The sequence below is a fragment of the Sceloporus undulatus genome, chromosome 3, assembly GCF_019175285.1.
Source record: "Sceloporus undulatus isolate JIND9_A2432 ecotype Alabama chromosome 3, SceUnd_v1.1, whole genome shotgun sequence".
Lineage (NCBI taxonomy): Eukaryota > Metazoa > Chordata > Lepidosauria > Squamata > Phrynosomatidae > Sceloporus > Sceloporus undulatus.
This window is the reverse complement of record NC_056524.1, coordinates 86,590,452-86,613,497: the sequence shown is the minus strand read 5'-3', so window position 1 is coordinate 86,613,497 and position 23,046 is coordinate 86,590,452. Positions and strand designations below refer to the sequence as shown.

General features: G+C 38.9%; 1 protein-coding gene across 8 annotated transcripts in view; it reads right to left on the bottom strand.

Moving 5' to 3' along the window:
- Window positions 1-23,046, bottom strand: part of PHKA2 (phosphorylase kinase regulatory subunit alpha 2) — a 65,526-nt gene that overhangs the window by 11,193 nt on the left and 31,287 nt on the right. For 4 of the 8 annotated variants that reach the window (XM_042457169.1, XM_042457171.1, XM_042457172.1 and 1 more), the window contains 12 exons: window positions 22,393-22,566; window positions 20,982-21,070; window positions 18,172-18,329; window positions 17,173-17,329; window positions 15,854-15,933; window positions 12,864-12,942; window positions 12,607-12,736; window positions 10,747-10,848; window positions 10,510-10,628; window positions 9,197-9,223; window positions 5,362-5,415; window positions 759-932 (listed from right to left, as the gene is read on the bottom strand). In XM_042457169.1, the coding sequence (XP_042313103.1) occupies window positions 759-932; window positions 5,362-5,415; window positions 9,197-9,223; window positions 10,510-10,628; window positions 10,747-10,848; window positions 12,607-12,736; window positions 12,864-12,942; window positions 15,854-15,933; window positions 17,173-17,329; window positions 18,172-18,329; window positions 20,982-21,070; window positions 22,393-22,566 (1,343 nt within the window). The remainder of the gene's footprint in view (window positions 1-758; window positions 933-5,361; window positions 5,416-9,196; window positions 9,224-10,509; window positions 10,629-10,746; window positions 10,849-12,606; window positions 12,737-12,863; window positions 12,943-15,853; window positions 15,934-17,172; window positions 17,330-18,171; window positions 18,330-20,981; window positions 21,071-22,392; window positions 22,567-23,046) is intronic. The other 4 variants (XM_042457173.1, XM_042457175.1, XM_042457174.1 and 1 more) reach the window with 4 other exon arrangements.

The following is a 23,046-nucleotide window of genomic DNA, read 5'->3' as shown; positions in this document are numbered from 1 at the left end:
TTTAAATCAAATGGATTTTTGGCACGTTACAGACCGCCCCTTAGGGGCGGCCTGTAGGCGCCCCTTTCCCTGCCGGATCGGGGCCTCAGTGGCCAGAGCGGCAGCCGCTGAGGCCCCAATCCGCCGCTTTCCGGGCTGCAGGGAAGCGGCAAAAGGCCCCTTCCCCGCAGCCTGAAAAGGGGTGTCCCTGGGGCTTCAAGCCCCAAGGACGCCCCGTTTGGCCCCTTTCTCCTTTGGTCCGCTGGGCGCAGCCGTCTGAAGGCTGCGCCCAGCGGACCAAACGAGGAAGGAGCTCCGAAATGGAGCTCCTTCCGGGGTTGCGGAAAGGGCGCCCTAGGCGCCCTGCCGCGATCCCAATAGGTCAGAACCGCGCCGCCTTGTTTGGAGGTGGCGCGGCCGTGACGTATCGATGACGCCGGCCGTGTGGAACGGGCGCCGCCATTTTGTGTGCGCACAGCGCGCACTAGGGTTAGGGCAGTGCAGAAGCACCGCCCCGCCTTAACCCTAGTACGCGCTGTGCGCGTACTTTTAAGCCCGTGTGTAACGGGCCATAGTAAGAAATCCATTAGGACAAATCCACAATATTAAATAGCAACAGAGATGAACCTAGATATTCAGAGCACCTTAACACTGTACTAAAAATGGATCTTGAGTCCTTAGCCCATTTACACCTTTAAAGTAAACCTTTAAAGTCAAATCGAAGGACACCTTTAAAGCCAACCTGAAGCATTTTCTGTCTTATATTGCTCTTAATTTACCTTCTGAAGGATCTTCCAGACTTTTGGATAGAAACCCACAGGGACTCTGTTAATGGCACCATCAAGTCGCCTTCTGCGTAGCCATTGCCCTTGCCGATCACCCCAACTGATACAATGTCCGCCAGAACCCGTAAGGGATGACGTACTGGTAGGAGAAGATGGACTGCTGCATCTCTGAAAAGAAAGACACGTTTTCTTCCACAAGATGTAAGCAACTCTCAGAAACATTCTTTTTGCACGCCCTGATGTCGTCTCAAAGCCAGCGTTACACCACTATGCTGCCCACATGGGGGCAGCTTTTCAGGGTTCCAGTGGCACAGCGTTCAGACGCTGCATGCCACAGGAACACTGAAAAGTTGTTCCCCCAGGGGCGGGGGAAAGGGCATCGGTTTTCCAGTGCAAAAAGGAGCAACATTTTGCCACTTCTTCTTTCACCTGAAAAAAGCCAGATTGGGGCCACAGCATGTGGTGATCCAGTGATCAAATGGGTGGCCTTTATTTCGGTTACACTGATATCTATAGCCATTCTGTGGATAAAAGCAGCCACATAACTTGAGAATGAAGGAAGGAGCATTTTTTTCATATTATTATACTGTTCAGCAATCCATTCCTTTGTTACTAAGGGACAGGCGAAAGCCTGATGTATTTATATAACTGAAATATAGGAAGAACTGAACTAGCAGCCAATATTTGGATGGGTCTTTGCATCATGGAGCCCTGGTGGCACTTTGGTTAAATGCTGGTACTGCAGTTGTGAGTTTGATCCCAGGCAGGGCTCCAGGGTCTACTCTCAGCCTTTCATCCTTTCATAGGTCAGTAAAATGAGTACCCAGCTTGTTGGGGGCAACTGGCATCCACACTGTAAACCGCTTAGAGAATGCTAGTTCACTGATGAGTGGTATAGAAATGTAGTTGCTAATGCTATGTCTTTTAATTATACATAGCAGCAACTTGATTAATTTCCTCACTGTTTTATAAGATGCACTACAAAATTTCTTTTCCCCGCTACACATATGTAATAATCCTAATGTTTAAATACAGTTTAAAGGGACAGCTGTTCCTTACAATAAGTGTGATGATGCATTACAGTCTTCTGTATGTTTCATCAGAAGTACATGGTACTATATTCATGTTTTCAAGAACCTGAACACAGAACACAGTATTTCTTGCCAAGTGATCTGGCCAAATAAAGGTATACGGAGTTTAGCATTTTCGTCTGGAAATTTAATTTTGGACAACCTTGGCTTTTTGTACTACTGCAGTGACTTTCTAGTTTGTTTGGAACTGCAACCTAGTTCATTAAACTGCTCATTAACTGAATCCCACATTCATTAATACCCATGGTGCAGTTAATCCCCTACTTAATCCTCCAGAATTTGATCCTCATATAAGAGTACATTAATGAATCGTACCAGTTTTAACCCACAGGAATTAATTTTAACATAATTGATACCATCTTAGATATTCCAAATGTAGATTCCAGATTAAAAAAAAAACCCAAACATCCACAAAATATATACTATTTTATGTTTAAGAGAATGCTGCCAGCTCACTGAGCCTTTGGAATATACAAGATATAGATACTTTGCTTACAATACACTTCAAATTCCTCTGAGGAGAGGGTTGATGGGCATCTCCCAAGAGTATTCCTGCATACAAAGAGTTGGGAGTAGATAGCCTTTGTGGTCCCTTCCAATTCTAAGATTTTATTATTTTGAGGCAGCATCCACACTGCAGAAATGCAGTCTGACACCACTTTATCTGCCATTGCTCAATGCTATGAAATCCTGTGATCTGTAGTTTGGTGAAGCATCAGAACTCTTTGGCAGAGAATGCTCAAGATCTTTAAAACTACAAATCCCAGGATTCATAATGTTGAAGCCATAGCATTTAAAGCAGTGTCAAACTGCATTATTTCTGCAGTGCAGATGCAGCCTATGATGTCTTTGGCAATTGCAACTGGTTCAGAATTCAGCAAAAAAACAACAATTGGTAGGTGCTTGCATTCAGGACGAACTATTTGTTTTTAGAATGAAGTTACAAAGCTTGAACTACTGTGATGATATTTCAAGTCTTAAATAGTTTGGTTCAGGATATCTTAAGGATTCCTCCTCCCATACTGTCCTGCCTGTTCCCTAGGATCTGATGGAGAGACACACTGCTTTGACAGTTCTGGAGTCATGGATGGCAGTACCCTAGGGTAAAAATGAGGTAGGTTTGTCTTGCATAATCATGTTAAGGAATTTGGCATGCATCAGGTACACATTTATTTCTATACTTCCTGACAAGACCATGAATCAGTCCATTGAAAAATGTTATGTTGCATTTCTGTGTTCAGGCAGAATATTAAGTGAGGATTAGAGTGGATTAGGGTAGCTCTCTTCTCTATGGATATTTTTCAAAAGCAAGCCAATTTGAAATGGGCAAACATCCTTTGAAATATCTCAAACAGGTCAAGCACTGTTTTAATGCAACAATTTATTTAGAATCCTAAAATCATAGAGCTGGAAGAGACTACACGGGCCATCACGTCCTATTTATTTATTTATGTATTTATTTATACATACTGCAAAATGCTTTAGAATTTGAATGACTGTTTTAATTTCCATTATATGGAAGAAGGGGAGAGGGGGAGATTTTCCCTTTGTTGCATTAAAACAGTGCTTATTTGCCCTGCAGAAAGGTCTGTTGTATTAGGCACTATCGTATTTAGCAGAAATGGCATATGATCAAAATATGGTTCAGTGGAAGTGCCAGTGTCAAAGTAATTAGTGTATTTCTGCAACTTCTGTTTTCTTTGCCTGCAATAATAAGATACACTCTGCTAATAAATCAATGCACATCAATTATGGGCCTTGATAATGAGTGTGCAAAACAGCATAGTTCTTGCTATGAGAATGCAACCTTTATAAACATCTTTACTTAAAATATGCTGATATCCTTATTTTCTTTTTGAAAGGACAAGTCTCTAGCCCTTGTAAATAAGACTTGTAAATAAAATCCTTTAATTTCTGATACACCAGAAATTTTGTTACTTAGCAAAGGAACCAAGAGTGCCCTCTAATTTTTTAGACATCTGTGCTTCTTGGTTTTTCTGAATGAACCTGTGTCCTCAAGGTCTAGTTATGTAGGTCTGTCATTTTCTTAATCTCCCAGCAGCATCTCTCATGTTGATACTGTTGAGACCTTTTTATGTTGTGGGAAAAGCAGAATTGAGAGGGAAAATATGTATTTCCTCTCTAATAATACTAGAATTTGGGATTATCTAACTAACTAGTAGCAAGTTCACAACTAAGATACTCCTAAGTATAATTATCTATGGTTAATTTATAAACTGTGTTGTTAAGGAATGTGATGATTACCACAGTCTTAATTTGCTTTTAAGAGGGGATCATGTGAATATGTTTAAGGCAGATGAATAGAAATTAGCCACAAAGGATACCTTGATGCACTAGGTTCAGAGATGGTATGCCTCAGTCTGCTATCTGCTATGAACCACACAGTCAAGTCTGGCTGTTGCTCTCAATGCCTATTTTGTGCTTCTCAAAAATATCTGGCCAATCAGATGATATGATCAATTGAGGATCTTCTTATGTTATAAAAATATAGTCTCCTATCAAATGAAACACCCTGATTTTTGGAATCTTAAGACAGGCAATGGAGAACTTCCCCTGAGGAACTACGTCAGCCAGAACAGTGGCTACACAGGAGAGTCCCTTCTCTGATGAGGACCTCTAGTTATGCAATACTATACACCAAGAGGCATGTTTGGGACCCACCTTGATATCTTTTTGATAATACGCAAAGACTTGGAGTCTTTTAAGCTTTTGAAGATATTATTGTATTACTGAAATCTTGACAAAAAATGTAGTCTTGGTTTAATGCAATGTTTAAGTCTTGTGTGTAATCACGCTCGTGCTTGTTATACTCACTGATGTGAATGAGTTGTTTAGATGGCTTCATCTTCATTTTAGAGCTTAGTTTGGTACAACCCCTTCTGTTTGCTGCACTGAAGTACTTTATTATACAACAACTCAAATGCAAAAATGGTATAAATTGCAATTAAATAAGATTAATATTTGCTACCTTTTTGTGTTATCAAAGCAATTGCTGTCATTGGCTAAAAAGAATTTGCAGACTGAAAACAAGCCTTTAGCTCCTGTTTTGTCTCTTTCATCTTGGGTTTATTTTGGAACTTCTATTTGAAGTGGATATTACAATTTTTGAATGGCTCTAATGTTTTTTTAAAAAAAATCTAACTTTAGTTTTTAACTTTACATTTCAGCATTGTTAACTGCCCTTAGTGCCATCCCCTACTGCCAAATTTTAAGTATGTTAAATAAATAAATAAATAAATAAATAAATAAATTTCATTCATAGGTTTATGAACTGATCACATTTTAATTTGCAGGCAAATTAATCAAAATTCATAAATAAGGTGATGGAATGATTCTATAGCTTTCCTGTAAATCAGAAGGTCAACATTTACAACAGTTACGTTTGTATTTCAATACGTGACAAGGAGAAAAATGAAAGTTGCTATATATCTTATCCCAACAAAGAAGAGGTGAAAGAAAATGCAATTTTCTGAACGATGGATTACCATGGACCTGGAAGAATGTAAGCTGCTGGGTGTGGAATGGCCCCCATAGAAGAACTACAAAAAGAAAAAAATACATAACAATGGTGGGAAAAAAATCAGTTAAAACAATTCAGTATGGAAACCAAGTGAAATAATGTACAGGTATGCATAAAACAATAAACAAATAAACAGTTGCCTCCAAGCCTTCATTTGCTGAAACCTGCTATGAAGTTCTATTGTTTTGATATCCCTGGCATCACAGGAATCATTATCATTTTGTACCATCACCCAATCTGCGCCTAAATGTATAATATTCTAGGCGCTTTCAATAATTTGCAACAGTTCCAGATTCTGTATAGTTTTTTTGAATGCTGGGCTTCAAATAGCAGGGAGCAATGAAGGAAATACAGTCCCCAACACACAAAACCTAAGATGCAATGAGCTTGATAACCTCAGCTTCTTTTCATGCTATGAAGCTGCATGCAAAAGAGAGGCCAAGCAAACTAAGCAGTGAGATGCCTGACTACCAAGGCAGTATTTTGAGACCACGAATAATGTTACTGAAGTATATTTAGCTTTAATCATGAAATCCAGGATGGACTTTGAAACTGATGTTGGTGTTCAAAATTACAGGGAAGAATATAACAGTGAAGACAGATAAACTGGATCCGAAACAAAACATTGTTATGATGCTCGCTCCTGTTCAAAGTCCTAGCTTACTTTCTCCAGGAACAACCTACTTCATTTTTGCTCCCCAAAATCTCAGTTTCTGTCCTCAATAAACTTCAGTGTTCTGTGCCCAAGACTGGATGGCCCTTGCGGTCTCTTCCAACTCTATGATTCTATAATTCTATGTCTTCTCAATCTTCTACAAATCCTCCACTGGTTTTCCTCTGTGTGCTTGGGAGGAGGAGAACTTGACCACATAAGTATCCACAATGAAAGAAGGGCCAGGTTGTAATGTAAAAGTAAGCAGGTTGTGGCTTCTTCAATCCTGGCTTGTTGCTGTGACCAAAAGACACAAGTCCAAACAAATTGTGGTTTGTAAGCCAGACACAAGCCACTATTAGAAGCCATGTTTTGTTGACGGATTATTAACCCTGGCTTCTTTAATGTATGACTTAATATATTTGAATCTAGAACCTATCTTATTCTTCAGGTAACAGGTTTACTGTGACATTGAGATGTTTCTTAGCGGAAGGACAGGTGACAAATACAAACAGCCAACATGTCATCTATGATTCATCTGACTATTTGGACTAACATATGAAGATACTAGATGGATTGTTAGGCAAACATAGATTATTCTTCTACACTTCATCATCCAAAGGTTTTGAAATCCCATTGTCCCTGATCTTGTATCAAAGTTCAGCAAGTTGGCCTGTACTTTCAAAAACCAAGTAATGGAAAATTCAGAATGAATAACCACTGAAGGATGTCCAGTGTTTAGTGCCCATATACTACTATTTAGTACTATAAAGTGTAAACACCCCCACCCACTATTTTAGGATTCTACTTAAAGCAAAGATTACATAAATGTATGGGATGAGATGTTTCATTCAGTCTTTCTACCACCTCTCACTAAACCAGTCGTTTTAAAAAAAAAAACCATTAAAATGCTTTGCATCTTTAAAAATGTAATCTTATTTAAAATGGCTCACACTGCAGCTGTTACAACAGGAAATTTAGAGTGACCTCTAGTGGGCACTTGTACATTTTGATTTTTACTGTACATTAAAGAAACTGAAGGGATGCAGAGGGACGTTGGGGGATATAGGATTTATAAAGGGACGGACCATGCATGAAAGAGTTGACATCAAAAGGAATCCTCTCTCTATCAAACTACTATCCATATCAGGTTAAGCATCCAAAATATCAAAATCTCCAAAATACGAAACTGGTTGAGAGAGTGATACCTTTCCTTTATGATAGTTTAGTGTACCCAAACTTTGTTCCATGCACAAAAATTATTTAAAATATTGTATAAAATTACCTTCAGGTTATGTGCATAAGATGCATATGAAACATAAATGAATTTAATTTTTAAAGTTATGTCCCATTTCCAATACTGTATATGCAAATATTTCAAAATCCAAGGGAAATAAATCCAAAATCTGAAACACTTCTATTCCCAAGCGTTTTGGATAAGGGATACTCAACCTGTACCTCAATAGGAAAAGTAATTTTACACAGGGTTTCTATATAACTGATTAATTAGAGATATGTTAAATTAATATGCTTCAGTCTAAACTCTGCTGAGGTAAATCCCATCTGAAATACAAATAAGTAACTGGATGCGGGGGGGAGTTAGTTCAGTGACATCACTGAGGTTCTCAGGTTAAATCCTCAGAACCCTTGAGTAGAGTCAAAAGGGAAAGATCTCTTTCTGAAAACTATGGGAGACACAGTGTAGAAACACTGAGCAAAACAGAACCATGACACCAGGCAAACCCATACAGCACACTGTATTCTAAGGAGCTTATTAAGTTGTATGTTGAGACTACAGCCCTAAAAAAAGTATGGCAATAATCTTAACTCCCAAACTGTGAATATCTACAGATCAGCATAGCATAAGCAATACAGATTCACATCCACTAAGCACTACTTAATATACAATGGGCTTATGGTATTCTTTGGAATTTGGTTGTAGGGATTTGGTATCCCTGTGGATACCAACATTTGTGGATGTTTGTACCATTATATACAGTGGTAAAATGGCATATAAAATGGCAAAATCAAGGTTTGCTTTTGGGAATCTTCTTTTGACTATTTTTAAGCCACAGATAGTTGAATACGTGGATGCAGAATCTGTGAATATGGAAGGTTGACTGTACTTTTTATAGCCCAGATTTTGATACTGAGTAAACAGGCCACAGGTCATTCCAGCTAATCCTGGAGTACCTACATTATATTAAAAAATTCAAATACCTGATAGCCACATTTACATTTCACATATTTAAGAGGGCTAAATCCAATTGTTAACTCCCAAACCGAGTAGACCTTCTGAATCAATGGAACGTACCTAAGTGCCTTCTTGGTACATTCCTACTGATTCAGTAGCTCTACTCCAGTTGGGGGTTGGGGCTAACATTTGGATTTAGGACTTAGAAACGTAATGCCTGGCATCCTGTTAGTGATGCTGTAAGTCATTTGCAACTCCCTCTCTCTCGGTAGTTGTAGAGCTCAGAATTCTGACCACACAACTCACATCCCCCCACGACTCATTTTGTAAAGAAGCACAACCCCACAACATGGCAATTTCCTTGTTACTGAAGGGTGGGGAGAATGAGCAAGGATGTAATGTACAGAGACCTTCCCTCAAGGATCCCTGGAAGTCTCTGGGAATGCATGTCACAGTGCCTGTAGCAACAGAAAAATATCTGATTGCATCCTCCCACTCTTCAACAATATGGAAATGGTCATGCTGAAGGGGTTGCACTGCTTACAAGGTGAGTTTTTGAGAATAAAAATCATCTCCCCACACATCCCAGGCTCTGTGTGATATGGCCTAGGAAAGGATGGTGCTATGTTAAAATTACCATCTGGTACAATATATATATTTTTTAAAAATAATAAAATGAGCGCAAGGCACCAGGATAGCACTCTTGAATTAGTAACCTTGGAAACAGCATGAGAACCCACGCTAGTAAGAGCAAGGCAATGAAAAATTCAAGCACTTCCTCCCTCTCTCTCTTTCTCTCTCACACACATACCGCATTAGTAATTCTCCACTCAGGTTCAAACAGTATGTGCTAGTGTGTATGCATGCATTCATTTCAATTGCACACACGCAGTTATCAAATAGAAACATGCAGAATTGACAGCTTCATATGTATGTGTGCCACTGTCATTTCACCTGATCACTACTTTGCCTCCTATGTCTCTAGAATAAAAAGAAGAAGAAACAATAAAGCAGGTGCTGGAAACTAACAACAAAGCAAAAAACTAAGTACTGTAATCTCAAATTATTTCATTGCATAGTGACAGAATAGAGCAATAGAATAAGGACTCACTTGGCAGCAACTCATGAGCTACTACAAGTTGCCCTTTCACACTACACAGCTATAGCACTATTCCACTAATGTAATGGCTGCTTCCAATGGAAACTTGGGATTTATAGTTTGTTGAGGTGCTAGAGCCCTCTGGTTGAGAATTCTAAATGCCTCTATCAAAAAAGCCAATCTCGAGATTCCATGGGATGTTGCCAGGAAGTTAAACTGGAATTGTGTTATGATTGTATAGCATGAAAAGATCCCTTGATTTCATTTTGGAAATGGAGCATGATAGACTTTTGGTTTTTAAAGAATTACTGATACATGCTTAATATATATGGGCATGGTGGCTTAGGTGACCATCTCGTCTTCAGTCTCTCATGGTACATCAGATGCTGCTTTGGGAGGATTAAAGAGCAACAGCCATGAGAGAAAGGTGGGATGGAAATCCATGGCAAATGTGGGAGGTTAAAGATAACCTTTTGGTTGTCTTTAATGTGTTTTAAGAATCAGAATGTGTTTTAAGAATCAGGAGAACTTGGGTTAGGGAGAAATGTCTTTGTGTGGTTGATGCAGGACTGCAGTTCAGCTGCCCTACTCAACATAACCAATGGTAAGAGATGATGGGAGCTACAATTCAACAAGTCTAGAGGGCCACACTACAACAGAAAGGCTTTGTTATTATTGTCTGCCTTCAAGTCATATCCAACTTGTGGCCATCCTAAGAAAAACCTATCTTGAAGTTTTCTCTGTAAAGGGGGTTTGCTATTGCCTACTCCTGAGGCTGAGAGACTGTGACTTGCCTACAGTCACTCAGTGGGTATCCATGGCCTAGTGGGGATTTGAACACATTAAATCAATGTGCTTTACCTACACTTTGACACAGTGTTCAGCAGCTGATTCTGTTAGTCTGTTCTGATGGAAATTAGCCATTGGATTTCCATGGATGAGCATGGATTTGAACACTGTTTTCCCAGAGCCCTAGTCCAGTGATGGCAAACCTATGGCACATGTGCCAGAGGTGGCACTCAGAGCCCTCTCTGTGGGCACATGTGCCGTTGCCCCAGCACAGAGTTTGTTATTATAAAGCCAGAGGGACATGACACTTTGTAATAAATAAGTGGAAGTTATTTATTAGTTTTGAACCTGAAGGGAAAAAACAGAAATGTAGTTTCACCTGTTTCATCTCACTCTTCAGCCTAGTGATGCCACTTCTTTCTGTTTTAGTTGCTCCTGTATGTCCCACTTCATGAATGGATATAGCTGGGCTTGATGTAGAGGAATCAAGAGGACGCACTTGGGGGGAACAGGATAGAGAGGAAAAGACAAGATATGCAAAAGTATTTGATACAAAAGTGTAACTTGTACAAGTGTCATCTTTAAATAATAATGAATGCTTTAAAAAGTATATTACTGCTCCTTTCGACGCCAAACTCTTTCCCGCTGAGAATATGATGAAGGAGGTTTTTCATATCAAAGGGGCTTAGATTCATTAAGCTTTCAGAGGCTTCTTCACCTATATATATATATAAAAAAAACCAGAAAAATCCTAAGTTGCAAATGCAACTGTCTTTAATATGAGAACATGTCAAAGTACAGATCATTCTACCTGAATGAATGCTCCATTACTCTTTCTTGACTCACCAAATGAATGCCAATCACTGGCTTCAGCCTTTATTGCTTAATTTTTTTAAAAAAAATTGTTAATGTGATCTTTTTCACTTGGGCAATATTCATAGCTTTTTCCTTTGACAAGCCCACATAATTGTACTAGAAGGAAAAGGCATTACTATTTTGTATCAGTGGGAATAAACAGCATCATTTTTCTCTTTCTCTGCTACAGCAGCACTGCACCTTTGAGTCACAGATCTCAGGTTCATATCTAGAATCATAGCAAACAGCACTGTTGGCTTTGTAGCTCTTCTTGACCTGTTCCTAAAATTAGACATTTAGCTAAGTGGCATTCATTGTTAAATTAAAATTGGCTAACTTGCTTGCTTCTCTGGGTTTTTCCATTCTTTAGACATTTAAACGTATGAAATATGCAGTGGATTTTGTCAAGGTGGTATACAATGCAGAAATAAACAGCAAAAGAGCATTTGTAAAAAGTAGTTATCTATCCGATCCACAGAGAACAGCACATTTTGTCTCCATTTTCACATCTTTCTAATATATAATTTTTTAAAAAAATCTATTTTAAAGCATGTTTGCAACTGCTTGGGGAGGATTGCTGCTTTTAACTGGATTTTTAACACCTTATTGTATTTTATTTTGCATTCATGTGAATTGCTTTAAGAGCTTTGGTTACAGGGAATTAACAGATTTAAGATGAAGCAAAGCAGAAGAATTAAAGCCGCAATCCTATGCTTATGTACCTGAGACTAAGTCCCACTGAATAACGTGGGACTTGTTTCTGAGTAAAATGGTTTAAGATTGCATTGTTAGAGCCTATATGTTGCCCCAAATTCATCCTGATCTCCACCAGAGAACAAAAACAAACTCCAACAACCATTGATATTCCACTGGTTGCTACTGTATGCCTTCAAGTTGTTTCTGACTTATGGTGATCCTAAGATGAAACTTTCCCTGGTAGATGACCTTGAGCCTTTGTAATAGAGTGTTTCATCTCCCTTATGTACAACCCTGTGTATTTATACATGTAGGTTCTTTGATTTATGCTCTGGACCATATAGCCCTTGGAAGAGGGATTATACCCAGGAAGGTAAATGTGTTCATTAGAAAAATTGTTCTCTTTAATTTCTGATGTTGCATAAAATCTTATTATTGTTGCTCATATTCAAATACTCTCGGTCATTGTTGAATATTTAGATGTTGCTATCAATGTATGTCTTGTTCTTGTTTGCAAGTGAACAAAAAAAAAAAACCATTAAAAAGAAATGGGAACAGAAAAGACAACTGATATAAAAGTACAGCCACCAGTCAGTCACAAGCAATGAGCAGGAGGTGCAGAGGGACATAAATTACAGTAAATTAGCAGTGCAACTGACAATTGTTTTTAAGAAAATAGTGGAACATAGAAACTTGCTCTCTGATTTGCCTACCAGTGTGATAGCACCATCTCCATTTTATCCTCTCAGACTCTGATGAACTTCAGAATTCCTCCTTTGTACTGCCCTAAAATCTACAGTCTCTGCTCTCACCCTCCTAATCATTTTTATAATAATCCTACTCCAGAGTTCTTCTGTAAGTGGAACTTCAGTTGTGGCTTGCATCTATTTTTATTGCTGAGTTGTAGCAAAGACATCCGCCTTACCTGAACAATTCAAGCTGCGAGCAAGTTCTGTTGCCATCACTTGAATAATGAGCCCAATGCGGAGCCTGAGCATCTCTGCAAAGAGACTGGGCTGTGATCGGACGTACATAGCCAAGTAGACCATGATTTCCTATCAAGGGAAGTGGGGGGGGGGAGAGAACAAGCACTAATTTTAAATGTTCTCACTTGGTTTATGAAATGCAACACTATGAGAAGCACAATCCTGAAAATGCAAGAAATGCTTCTTTCCATGTTACCTGTGTAAGGACTGCTATGCTGATATCATGGCCACTGGCTTCATAGATGAGTTTTGTAAGCTCCTCAGGTGGCAGTGGGCTAAAAAGAAATGAACCAATAAATAAAGATTGCATGGGCAATGCTTTGGGCACTCAGGAACGAAGATCCAAAAGACACTGCAGAAACAATCCAGTTCGCTATCACTTTAACTGCCCTGGCTCAATGCTAGGGAATTCTGGGAATTGTAGTTTTGTGAGACATTTAGCCTTTCCTGTCAGAAAAAGTTCTGGTGCCACAAAAAAAACTACAATTCCCAGGATTCCCTAGAACTGAATCAAGGCAGTTAAAGCAGTCTCGAACTGGATTATTTCCAGATTGTGTTTTGGACCGAAGTCCAGCCAGCAATTCCAGCCACTCTACCTCAGCACAGACAACATTCCATGATTTAAACTATGATCAGGTAATGCCATCAAATACAATGTCCAAAAAGTGCTCATAATGATAGCTTCTAGAATATAATGTGGCTCAAAGATGAGCCCAGTCTAGAATTTACAGGTGTCAAATATATTCTGAGTGCATGCTATATAGTCTTGAAACTGTCTTCAGCTATTTCACCTCTGGCAAGGTGAAATTTGTGTATTAATTTCTCAAACAATGCAAGGGTCCAAAAACTTTCTAAACAACGATTAATGTCTAAACAAATGTCTGTCTAACTAACAAGCAATTTTCTATAATGTTTTTTATTGTAGTGTTGTCCTAAAGGACGAAGTTAGCAGTTTGGGAGTGCTCCTGGACTCGTCTCTACAGTTGTCATCTCATGTGGAGGCGGTGGCCAGGAGTGCTTGGTACCAACTTTGGTGGATACGCCAACTGCGTCGCTACCTGGCCCAGAGGGATCTTGAAGCAGTAGTACATGCTCTAGTAACCTCTCCCTTAGACTTCTGTAATGCGCACTACATGGGGCTACCTTTGTACTAAGTTTGGAAGCTTCAATTGATCCAAAATGCTGCAGCCAGATTGGTCACGGGAACATTTAGATCAGACCATATCACTCCAATATTAAAATCTTTACATTGGCTGCCAATCAGCTTCTGGGCATAATATAAAGTGTTGGTCATTACCTTTAAAGCCCTATATGGCTTGGGTCTGTGTTACTTAAGGGAACACCTCTCCCTACACAATCCGCCCCGCATGCTTAGAATATCAGGGAAGAAACTACTGGAATACACGAAAACCAGATGAGTTACAACTTCCCATAAAGCTTTCACAGCCGCAGCTCCTGAACTATGGAACACCTTGCCAGAAGAGATCTGCCTTATAACTACACTGGAAGCCTTTAAGAAGGCACTTAAGACAGATCTCTTCCGGCGGACCTATCCATTTGATCTGCTATTATTGATCCTAAAGAACACCCCCACTTCTGACTCAATAGTATGGGAACAGACGACAATTGGATATTTTAATGATTGGTAGCAATATTGCTGACCGTTTTATTGTTTGTAATTTTAAATAACATTGTACTGTATTTGCATTTTGTATTGTTGAATTTTTTTTGCTGTAATCCCACCTCGATCTGCAGGGAGAGGAGGGAAATATAAATTAAATTTATTATTATTATTATTATTATTATTATTATTATTATTATTATTATTGTCATTCGTCTTGGAAAATTATTTCATTGATCTCCTTGCAAAAAAGACCACCAAACTTTATTAGCCTGCCAAAATAATAATAGTAATAAACCAGCCTGCTAAGGGGCAAATAGCCTGTGTAATGTAATGTGGTGTTTGGATAAATATACGACTTCTATACGACAGCTGGGAACAGGGAAAGATGACTCTCCCCCACTGACATGGTGGCAGCAACAATTTTTCTTTAAAGTACTTCCTCAGTTTTCCTTTAAAGCAATGTGCACAAAAGTATATGCCTCATTTCCAACTCTGCAACTGCCAGAAGAGCTATAGCTTGAAATATGCTTCCCAAAGAGCTTGTCAGTTTGAAGCTATCCCATCTAAAAATTGGGATGGGGGGAGAATCACTGTGGCCATTCAGCAGAACCAGGAGGGGGGGCAATGTTTGCATCCCAGTAATGGCCCACCCCTATGTAAAAACAAAAAAAGGTGCTATAATTCCCAGAAAAGGCTGATTTATCCATAATGCATCTCAATCCAGTTACCCTGGATTAAATTGCAGTTACACAGCAGAAAGAATGGGAACCAATAGATCCATGTTATTCTTTGTGCACTAAATGATAACCATGCTGTTGCTAATAAAGTTTATTTTATTCTTCTTGCCTTGTGGCACTGTTCTTGCTTCCCAAGTGTTTAACAAACTTGCTGAGGTCTAATGTAATCCCTGTGCTGCACCCAGTATTGTAGAGACAATCCAAAACACTACTTTTACTACATCTCTGCCACAAAATCCTAAATACAGTGGACCCTTGTTATACCCTGGAGTTTGGTTCCAAGATCCCCCGTGGATAACAAAATCTGTGGACGCTCAAGTACCATTAAATATAATGACATAGCAAAATGGTATCCCTTATAATAAATGGAAAATCAAGGTGTGATATTTGAAATTTATACTTTTTTTGAACATTTTCAAACCGTGAATGCTTGAATCCGTGAATAAAAAAAATTGTGTATAAGAAGGGCCGACTGTATATCTTTGCCTCAAAATATCCTCCAGTATATAGGGTCATATCATGTATTCGGAATGTAATGTTTCAGCTTACTTTTTAGACAAAGAAAATCAAAACAAACTGAAAAGTAGGGTGAGAAGCAATGCCACAGTTTGAGAGCAATATGTTAACTATTGGGGTTTTTTGTGAATTTTTTGGGCTACGTGGCTGTGTTCTGGAAAAGTGATGTTTTGCCTGCATCTGTGGCTAGCATCTTCAGATGCAGGTGAAACGTCATTTTTCCAGACCATGGCCACATAGCCCCAAAAAACTGCAAAAAACTATGGATGCCGCCATGAAAGTTTTCAACTTTACAATATGTTCACTTACGCAATAATTGTTTTTTCGCGAGGTTCAGGAGGCAAACCAACAGTTAGTTGCTTCTGATGTGAAAGGAGGTCTGTGCAAGCCTAGTATGGGATAAAGAAGAGAGCAAGCAAAGCCAGTAGGTTCATTATACAGCAACCAAAACAGTCTATTAATTTGGATTACATTACATTTCAATAACATTTTTATAATAACAATAATATTTTTAATAACAATAACATTTCAATAATTTTTTAAAAAACAGAGTTTAGGAAAGTTATTTTTTCAGACTTCAACTCCCAGAACATCCCAGCAAGCATGGCTAATGCCATGCTTTTCCAAGTTTGCAAAACAACGGTTCTGTAGTTATTCCATGTAGTTATTTCTGGATGCACTCTTCTCTCTGTTTGGAAGAGCTTGGAATAATTACTTTTTGGACTACAACTGCCAGAATATGACTAGCTTAGCCAAATGCCATTGATATGGCTCTCCAGAGCAGGGGTAGGCAACCTTTTGGAGCCGGGGGCCGGGTTGCTGTCCCTCAGACAACTGGGGGGCCGAAGCCAAAAAATAAATAATTAAATAATTTTTTTTAAAAAAAATTAAATAAATAAATAAGCTGGGACAAATATAGGACAACATTTTCAAATGGAGGACACGCAAAAAAATTTGCTGATTTTTAAAAAAATGTTAATATAAATGCATGTTTCTTAGGCGTCTATAGACAATTGCCCCCCCTTGCTCCTGCGCGCGAGAGGCAAAAGGCCCCAGCGGCAATCGGCGGCAGGACCGGGCTGGGGCTGGTCCCAAGGCCTTGCCGGGCCGCATCCGGCCCATGGGCCGCAGGTTGCCTACCCCTGCTCCAGAGGTTGTTCGACTGCAATGCCCAGTAGTCCCAACCAGCACAGTCAATGGTGAGGAATGTTGAGAGCTAGAGAGCTGCCTCATACACATGATACTCTTACATTAGGCACAGGTATCTGTTAAAATACAGAAGTAATTTATATTAAAAAAATAAAATAAACAAAATGCCCATTATCAGTGGCATACTCACCTGTGGTATCACCTGGTGGGGTCCGCATCTCCTGATACCCTCTAGTGTTGCCACTGCCCATTATTTCAGTAACCTAGGAATGTTCCCTCCCCTGTTTCAGGCAGAGAGGAGAGGAACTGGAAAGGGCTATTGAGGTAGGCAACTGAGTGCTCTCAAGACATTTTTGACTACAAGTTCCATAATCCCTAACAGCTGGCCAGGCTAAATGTAGCCATTAGGATTTGTAGTCCAAAATCAGAAATGCACCAATTTGCCTAACCCTGGTCAAAGATATATACTTGTTTTGTACCTCAGCCAGGACCTCCACTCTTTTTTTTAGTATGCCAGAAATATAGCGAATCAATCCCCATTCTTGGTTCAGGCCTGCTTTGCTGTAGAGCTCATTGAGGAGGCAATGAACTGTGACTCCACCTTGACCATAGAGCTGTGTTTCCCAGTCAAGACCTCTTCAGACAGAGAGAGAGAGAGAGAGAGAGAGAGAGAGAGAGAGGTGACATTAGTGGTTACATATATTTTTCAGAAAAGCTGCAAACACATTGAGATATTTTCTTCAGAGAGACTAGGGAAATAGCTGAAAGCTCCTTCCTGAAATTTACAAAAACTGTATTTTTTGAAGTCTCTTGACAAATCAAGTCAGATTAAATATTAATAGGTTTTTGACATTTAACTTCCCACAGTCCCTTTGAAAACCCCAGCAAGCTGTTCTTGATTAGGCACATGAACAATTCAATGAAGCCGAGAGCATTACTCATTGCTCCAGTGTTGAACAGGCACTTGAACACTTTCTCCATTCATGTTCAAAAGATCTTTGCTTGAATGTAGCCCCAAATCCCAAAATAGCAACACAAGAGAACAGTAAGTAGCTGTAACACTTTAATTGTGTACTGTGCTGTCAGGTGGAATGGCCAGTTCCACAAATTAGCATGGAATATTTGAATAAAAACCAGGTGTCACTTCAAATTATTTTATAGTGGTGTTAAAAAGCAAAAGTTCTGGAACATGATTAATAGATAAATTAATTTGAAGGCTATAACGTCAGGGGCCAGCAGGCATTAAACTTTTTTACTGGCTGAGAAGAACGAAAAAGATCTCCACAAAGCCCCTGCAGGCACATATCTGCTCCCAACCATGAAAGGCCAGAGAAAAACAGTGTGGTTGCAGCTGTCAGGTTCATGTGTAAAAGCAATCTCACATTAAATAAACATGGTTTGGTTCTTTTACTTCCTGCAAACACCACAGTTAAAAAAATAAATGCAGAAATGTTTATGAAATATAAGAAGAAACATACTTTAATAGATACAAGATGTATAATATATCCGCCTGGTCATGTAAAGTAGAACATTCCTTTAGCTGCCCAACTAATTTCTCACAGTCCAAATCTCCATGTGCATCCCTGGGCAAATGAAGAATATTTGGAGAATGCTGAAGAGCATTCGCCCCTGGCTCCTGTTAATCAAAGACAAGCATCAAATGACTAAAAGTCAAAATGGCCTGAACATGAAAGCCTACTCCATAACTCATTAGCTCTGGTTGAACTCCAGAGAACGTGAGCGGCATAGAAATGTAGTTAAACACTAGAAAAAGATTTTTATCATATCAGCCAGCTATCTGGGAAGCTCAAAGTTGAGTTAAGATGTTGTGGTTTTCTTTTGCTCACCCTCTGATCCCTGACACTGTCCTCCCTCCTTCTACAGTCAAGTTGGGATGTGTAATATATTTTAAAAATTGATGCATTTACCAAAATAAAATAAAATAAAATAAAAATAAGAAAATGTCATAACCATTAACATTAAAAGAAGCCAGATACATCTCTAGAGTAAATAAACAAATAAATAAAAATTAATGTTTTTATAATTGGAAGGAGAGATGGAGTTTTGCGGGTTTTAATTGTATTTCTTAAATTGTATGTTATTTTATTACTGTAATCCATTTTGATTCCTTTTGAGAAAAAGCAGAATATAAATAAATACAGTACTATTATTATTATTAAAAAGATGGAAAATCTTATTCAAAGTGCTGATATTACCTATATACAGCCTAACTGTTATCTCTCTTTATGGACTTGCCCAAGTTATGAGAATGTCAGGGGAGGACTATCATTCCCACTACTGTCACAGGCAATATCAGTGAAGCACGTGAGAGGGCTTTTGTGGTGGCTGCTCCCAATCTGTGGAACTCCTTCCCATGGAAATATATGCTGCCTCCCTCTCTGCAGGCTAAGGGCTTTTTTATTTAGGTTACAGTGGTGCCTCGGGTTACGAAATTAATTCGTTCCGCGGCTAATTTCGTAACCCGAAAAACCTTCGTAAGCCGAATTGCCATAGGCGCTAATGGGGAAAAAAGCCGCGGCTCCGCCCAGCTCCATTTAAAACAGCGCCGGAGTTTTTTCGTAACCCAAAAAAACTTTCGTAACCCGAAACAATAAATCCCTATGGGATTTATTCGTATCCCGAAAAATTCGTAACCTGGGTATTTCGTATCCCGAGGTACCACTGTATTTGTAAGTACCCTTGGATCCCATAATGAAAGAAAAGCAGGATATACACGAAATAAACACAAATAAAATTGCATGTAAATTCTATTAAGTTGAAAACACAGGTAGTGCCTGCTTCCATTTCTTCATATTGCTATGAATTATTTCTTTCCAGAAAGTAACATTAAGAGCTTGGAATCAACTAGTTACATGTATTTCATTCATTTTTGTGTTACCTAAGGCAGAGTTATAGTGTACCTAAATAGAGTTATAATGTAACAAGAGATACTTGTAAATTAAAACATAGTTCTATGATTATATGTTTCTAATGTAATATAGCTAAAATAAAATATAAATAGTATCTTCCCTCTCAGACTAAATCTGAGCATGGCACTATTTTTCTAAACACACACACACACATATATATATATGAGAGATACTGTGATCATTGTAATGCTATACTACTAAAGAAAGATAGCTACATTGTTTATCCGTGAGCTGTGGTTTGATGTCCCTATGCTTTTTTCACCCAAGTGCAGTATTTACTGTGATAAAAACAGCCTCTACCTAATGAAGACTCAGTCTTAGTTGTGGCTTTTAAAGCCACCTATCCTGAACAGCTGTTTACAGTTTGGGGTTAAACACAAGAGAATGATAAACATATGTTTGTCACATGCTCTGAAATAGAACAGAGTGGATATGGCAAGGAAAGGTACATTGATGACTTATTCCAAAGAAGAAAACAAAAGATTGCAATGTATTTTTAGGGTGTGAGTCTGAATCATAGCTGCTTTTTTATACTGCACACCCCTTGAAAGTGAACTGTGTGCCAACTATTCAGTTTTACAGAAGTAATCTTTCTAGCCTTAAGGAATCATTATAGATCCTCACCAGAGTTCTTAGAATCTGAGTATCTGTCTTTAGTGGTTGGCTTGCCTGAAAGCAAGGAATGAATAGCTTGCACATGCATTGGTCCACCTTTTTATCATGAAGGAAACAGTGTTCTAAAAGCCATCACTGCTCCATTGATTGATTAATGGATTGGCTTTTTAGCAACAGACTAAGAGTGCAACTATTTTCTCACATCTTAGCATCAGAAGAAGTTTCATCTTCTTTTTATGCTTAACATCCAGACCTGGACCAAGACATTTTCCTGTGTGACACAAAGGGCAAGATGGTGCTATCCTCCAAGTTCACAGAAGCTGAATGAAATGGCAGATGAATAATATTTCAACACACTAGCAATGAAACAATGCCACCCACCAAGCCTGAGGGAGATGGATTGTTTAGGAGGCCAGGTCAGGTTGTACGGCATAGGCAACCCATTTCTCCAATAGGACTCCTAGAAAGTTTATGAGGAACATGTGGGAGATTGTCACTGTTTTCCCCCACATGTGCTGCTTGAGGTAAATGTCTCACTCTGTCTAATGGTAGGGCTGACCCTAATAAAAAGCCATATTGAGAACACATTTTGGCAAGAGCAATTCTAATTCAATAATAATTCTGAATCTTGCACAATTAAAATGAAGCTTAAAGCTTTTTAGGTACTTTTTTCTCTTTCAAGGCCAAAGCTTTCTAAAAAAGAATCACTACACTTTGCAAATCTAACTATTATAGCAAGTTACCTTGTCCACCAGTGGATGTGGAGAGTCAACTAGGTTTAGAGATTTCCGATGGGTGTTTAAAACCTTTGTAGGCAAAGACATTGAAACATCTGAAAAGGAAACAAACGAGACCATTCTGTGTCTACAGAAGCACTACAGTAAAAATCCAAAGTCTTCCAGAATTCAAAACATAAAATGATATTGAGGATCTAATAATATGACACAGTTAAATGTGTGTAACTGATTGCCACTGGACTTTTCCTCAAGAGAACCTAATTAAAGAGATTTTAAAAGCAGCTGCAAGAAGTGGGGTAATAGTCATGCATCACTTTTAAGTCTGCTCATAATCAAATATTTCTGTGTAGCATGCAGCTAGGCAAAGAAAGCAGTTTTTCCCACTTAAAATCAGATCACTGGTGTACACTCTGGAAAAATATAACATATTAATATATAACATTTTTGTAATGTCAGCTTACTTTCATTTGCCACTGGGAAAAATGCTAATCATCAGGTATATGTACTCCCAGATATGTCCATATAATTTCAATTTTCACCTTGGCCACATTCACACACAATGCTAAAATTCAGTTTAATATTACATGCAAGACCCAAAGAGATGAGTGGGACCCAATTTTAGGGATTCTGGCACCATTTTGTTTTGCTGTCCCAGAACTGTGGCTTATTGTGCTTTCTTGTCTAGGTAACATAGAGCCTGTACACACTGGCCTGAAAGGCCAGATGGGGGTCAGAGTCGGGGCGTAGCGTCTCCACAACACATGCCCAGGCTCCACTCTCAGCGTGCCATGATGCTGCGTGCCACACCACAAGGCACACGGCATTCCTCTGGCGCTGCATCCACACGAGGCAGCCCCAAAGGAGTGCCATATAGCCACACCGCTGTGGCTATTGTGCCTTTTTCAGGATGCAAAAAATAGCCACTTTCTGCAGCTCCTTTTCCTGCCCTGCACTGTTGCACTGGAGGACCTAGAGATTCCTAGAGAGGTGTCCTTTCAGGCAAAAACAGTGTTTTTGTTATTTGCGGTTTTCCCATATTCATGGGTGTCTTGTTCCACTAACCCCAGCGAATATGGAGGAACAACTGTATATGCATATTGTTGGCATTATCCATGAAATGTCATGCTCATTAGCAGTGATTATGGATTGCCAAAAAAAAAAAAAAAAAACCTGAAAGTAAATTGCCCAATCTGAATACTGTATATGCCTTACTATCAACTCCAATCACAGAACTTTGTTTGGTAGTGAGATATTATTTATACTATTATCAGAAAGCAGTATACTTTGTAAGAATAATACCATAATAGCACCTGACAAAAATAATTAGCGTGGGATAACTTTTCTTGGTCATAATAGCATTTGGCATTTATAGATGTCCCACCTGTGGAAAAAAATGGGAAATGGTGCAGAAACTTACTTGGAACATCCAGTCCCTTTGTCTTGGCCATGATTGACAGAATTTCTCTAGTAGAATGAGCAGCACTAAACACACAGGATGAGCCAGAGACTTTTGTGACCGGAGGCAAGTATGATTTGAGAGCAGTACTCTGTAACATGTTGTGTATATACTGGTCCAGTTCATCCTGGCTTTCTGTGAAGACATGCAAAGGAAGAAAGAGAGAAAAGGCATGAAAAAGAGAGTTGATCTTTGTTTTGTTCCAGTTGTCATTACCTTTTAGGTAACAAGAAGAATACAATAAAATGTAAACTGCTAAATAATAGTCACAAAGTTCTCTGCTCAAGAGAAAGGGTAATTTGACAGGGAAGCTGAAGGTGTAGCCCCCTGACACTGTTGGACTGCAACACTGATCAGATCACCTGGTGTAGCCAATAGTGAGGAATTCCAGCCCAACATCTGGATGGATGATTTTACCATCCCTGGTTTAGTCAGACCATAGTAGGATATTTTATTTAGTGACAAACTTGAAAGCCATATCATTTATATAATCTGAGTCAGGTAATAATAATAATACATGTACTGCATAGTAATCCAGGTTACTGAATTAGTGTTCAGACTATACACATACATATACCGTTCTAAAATTAGTTATTGTGTGTCTTTGAACAGCTG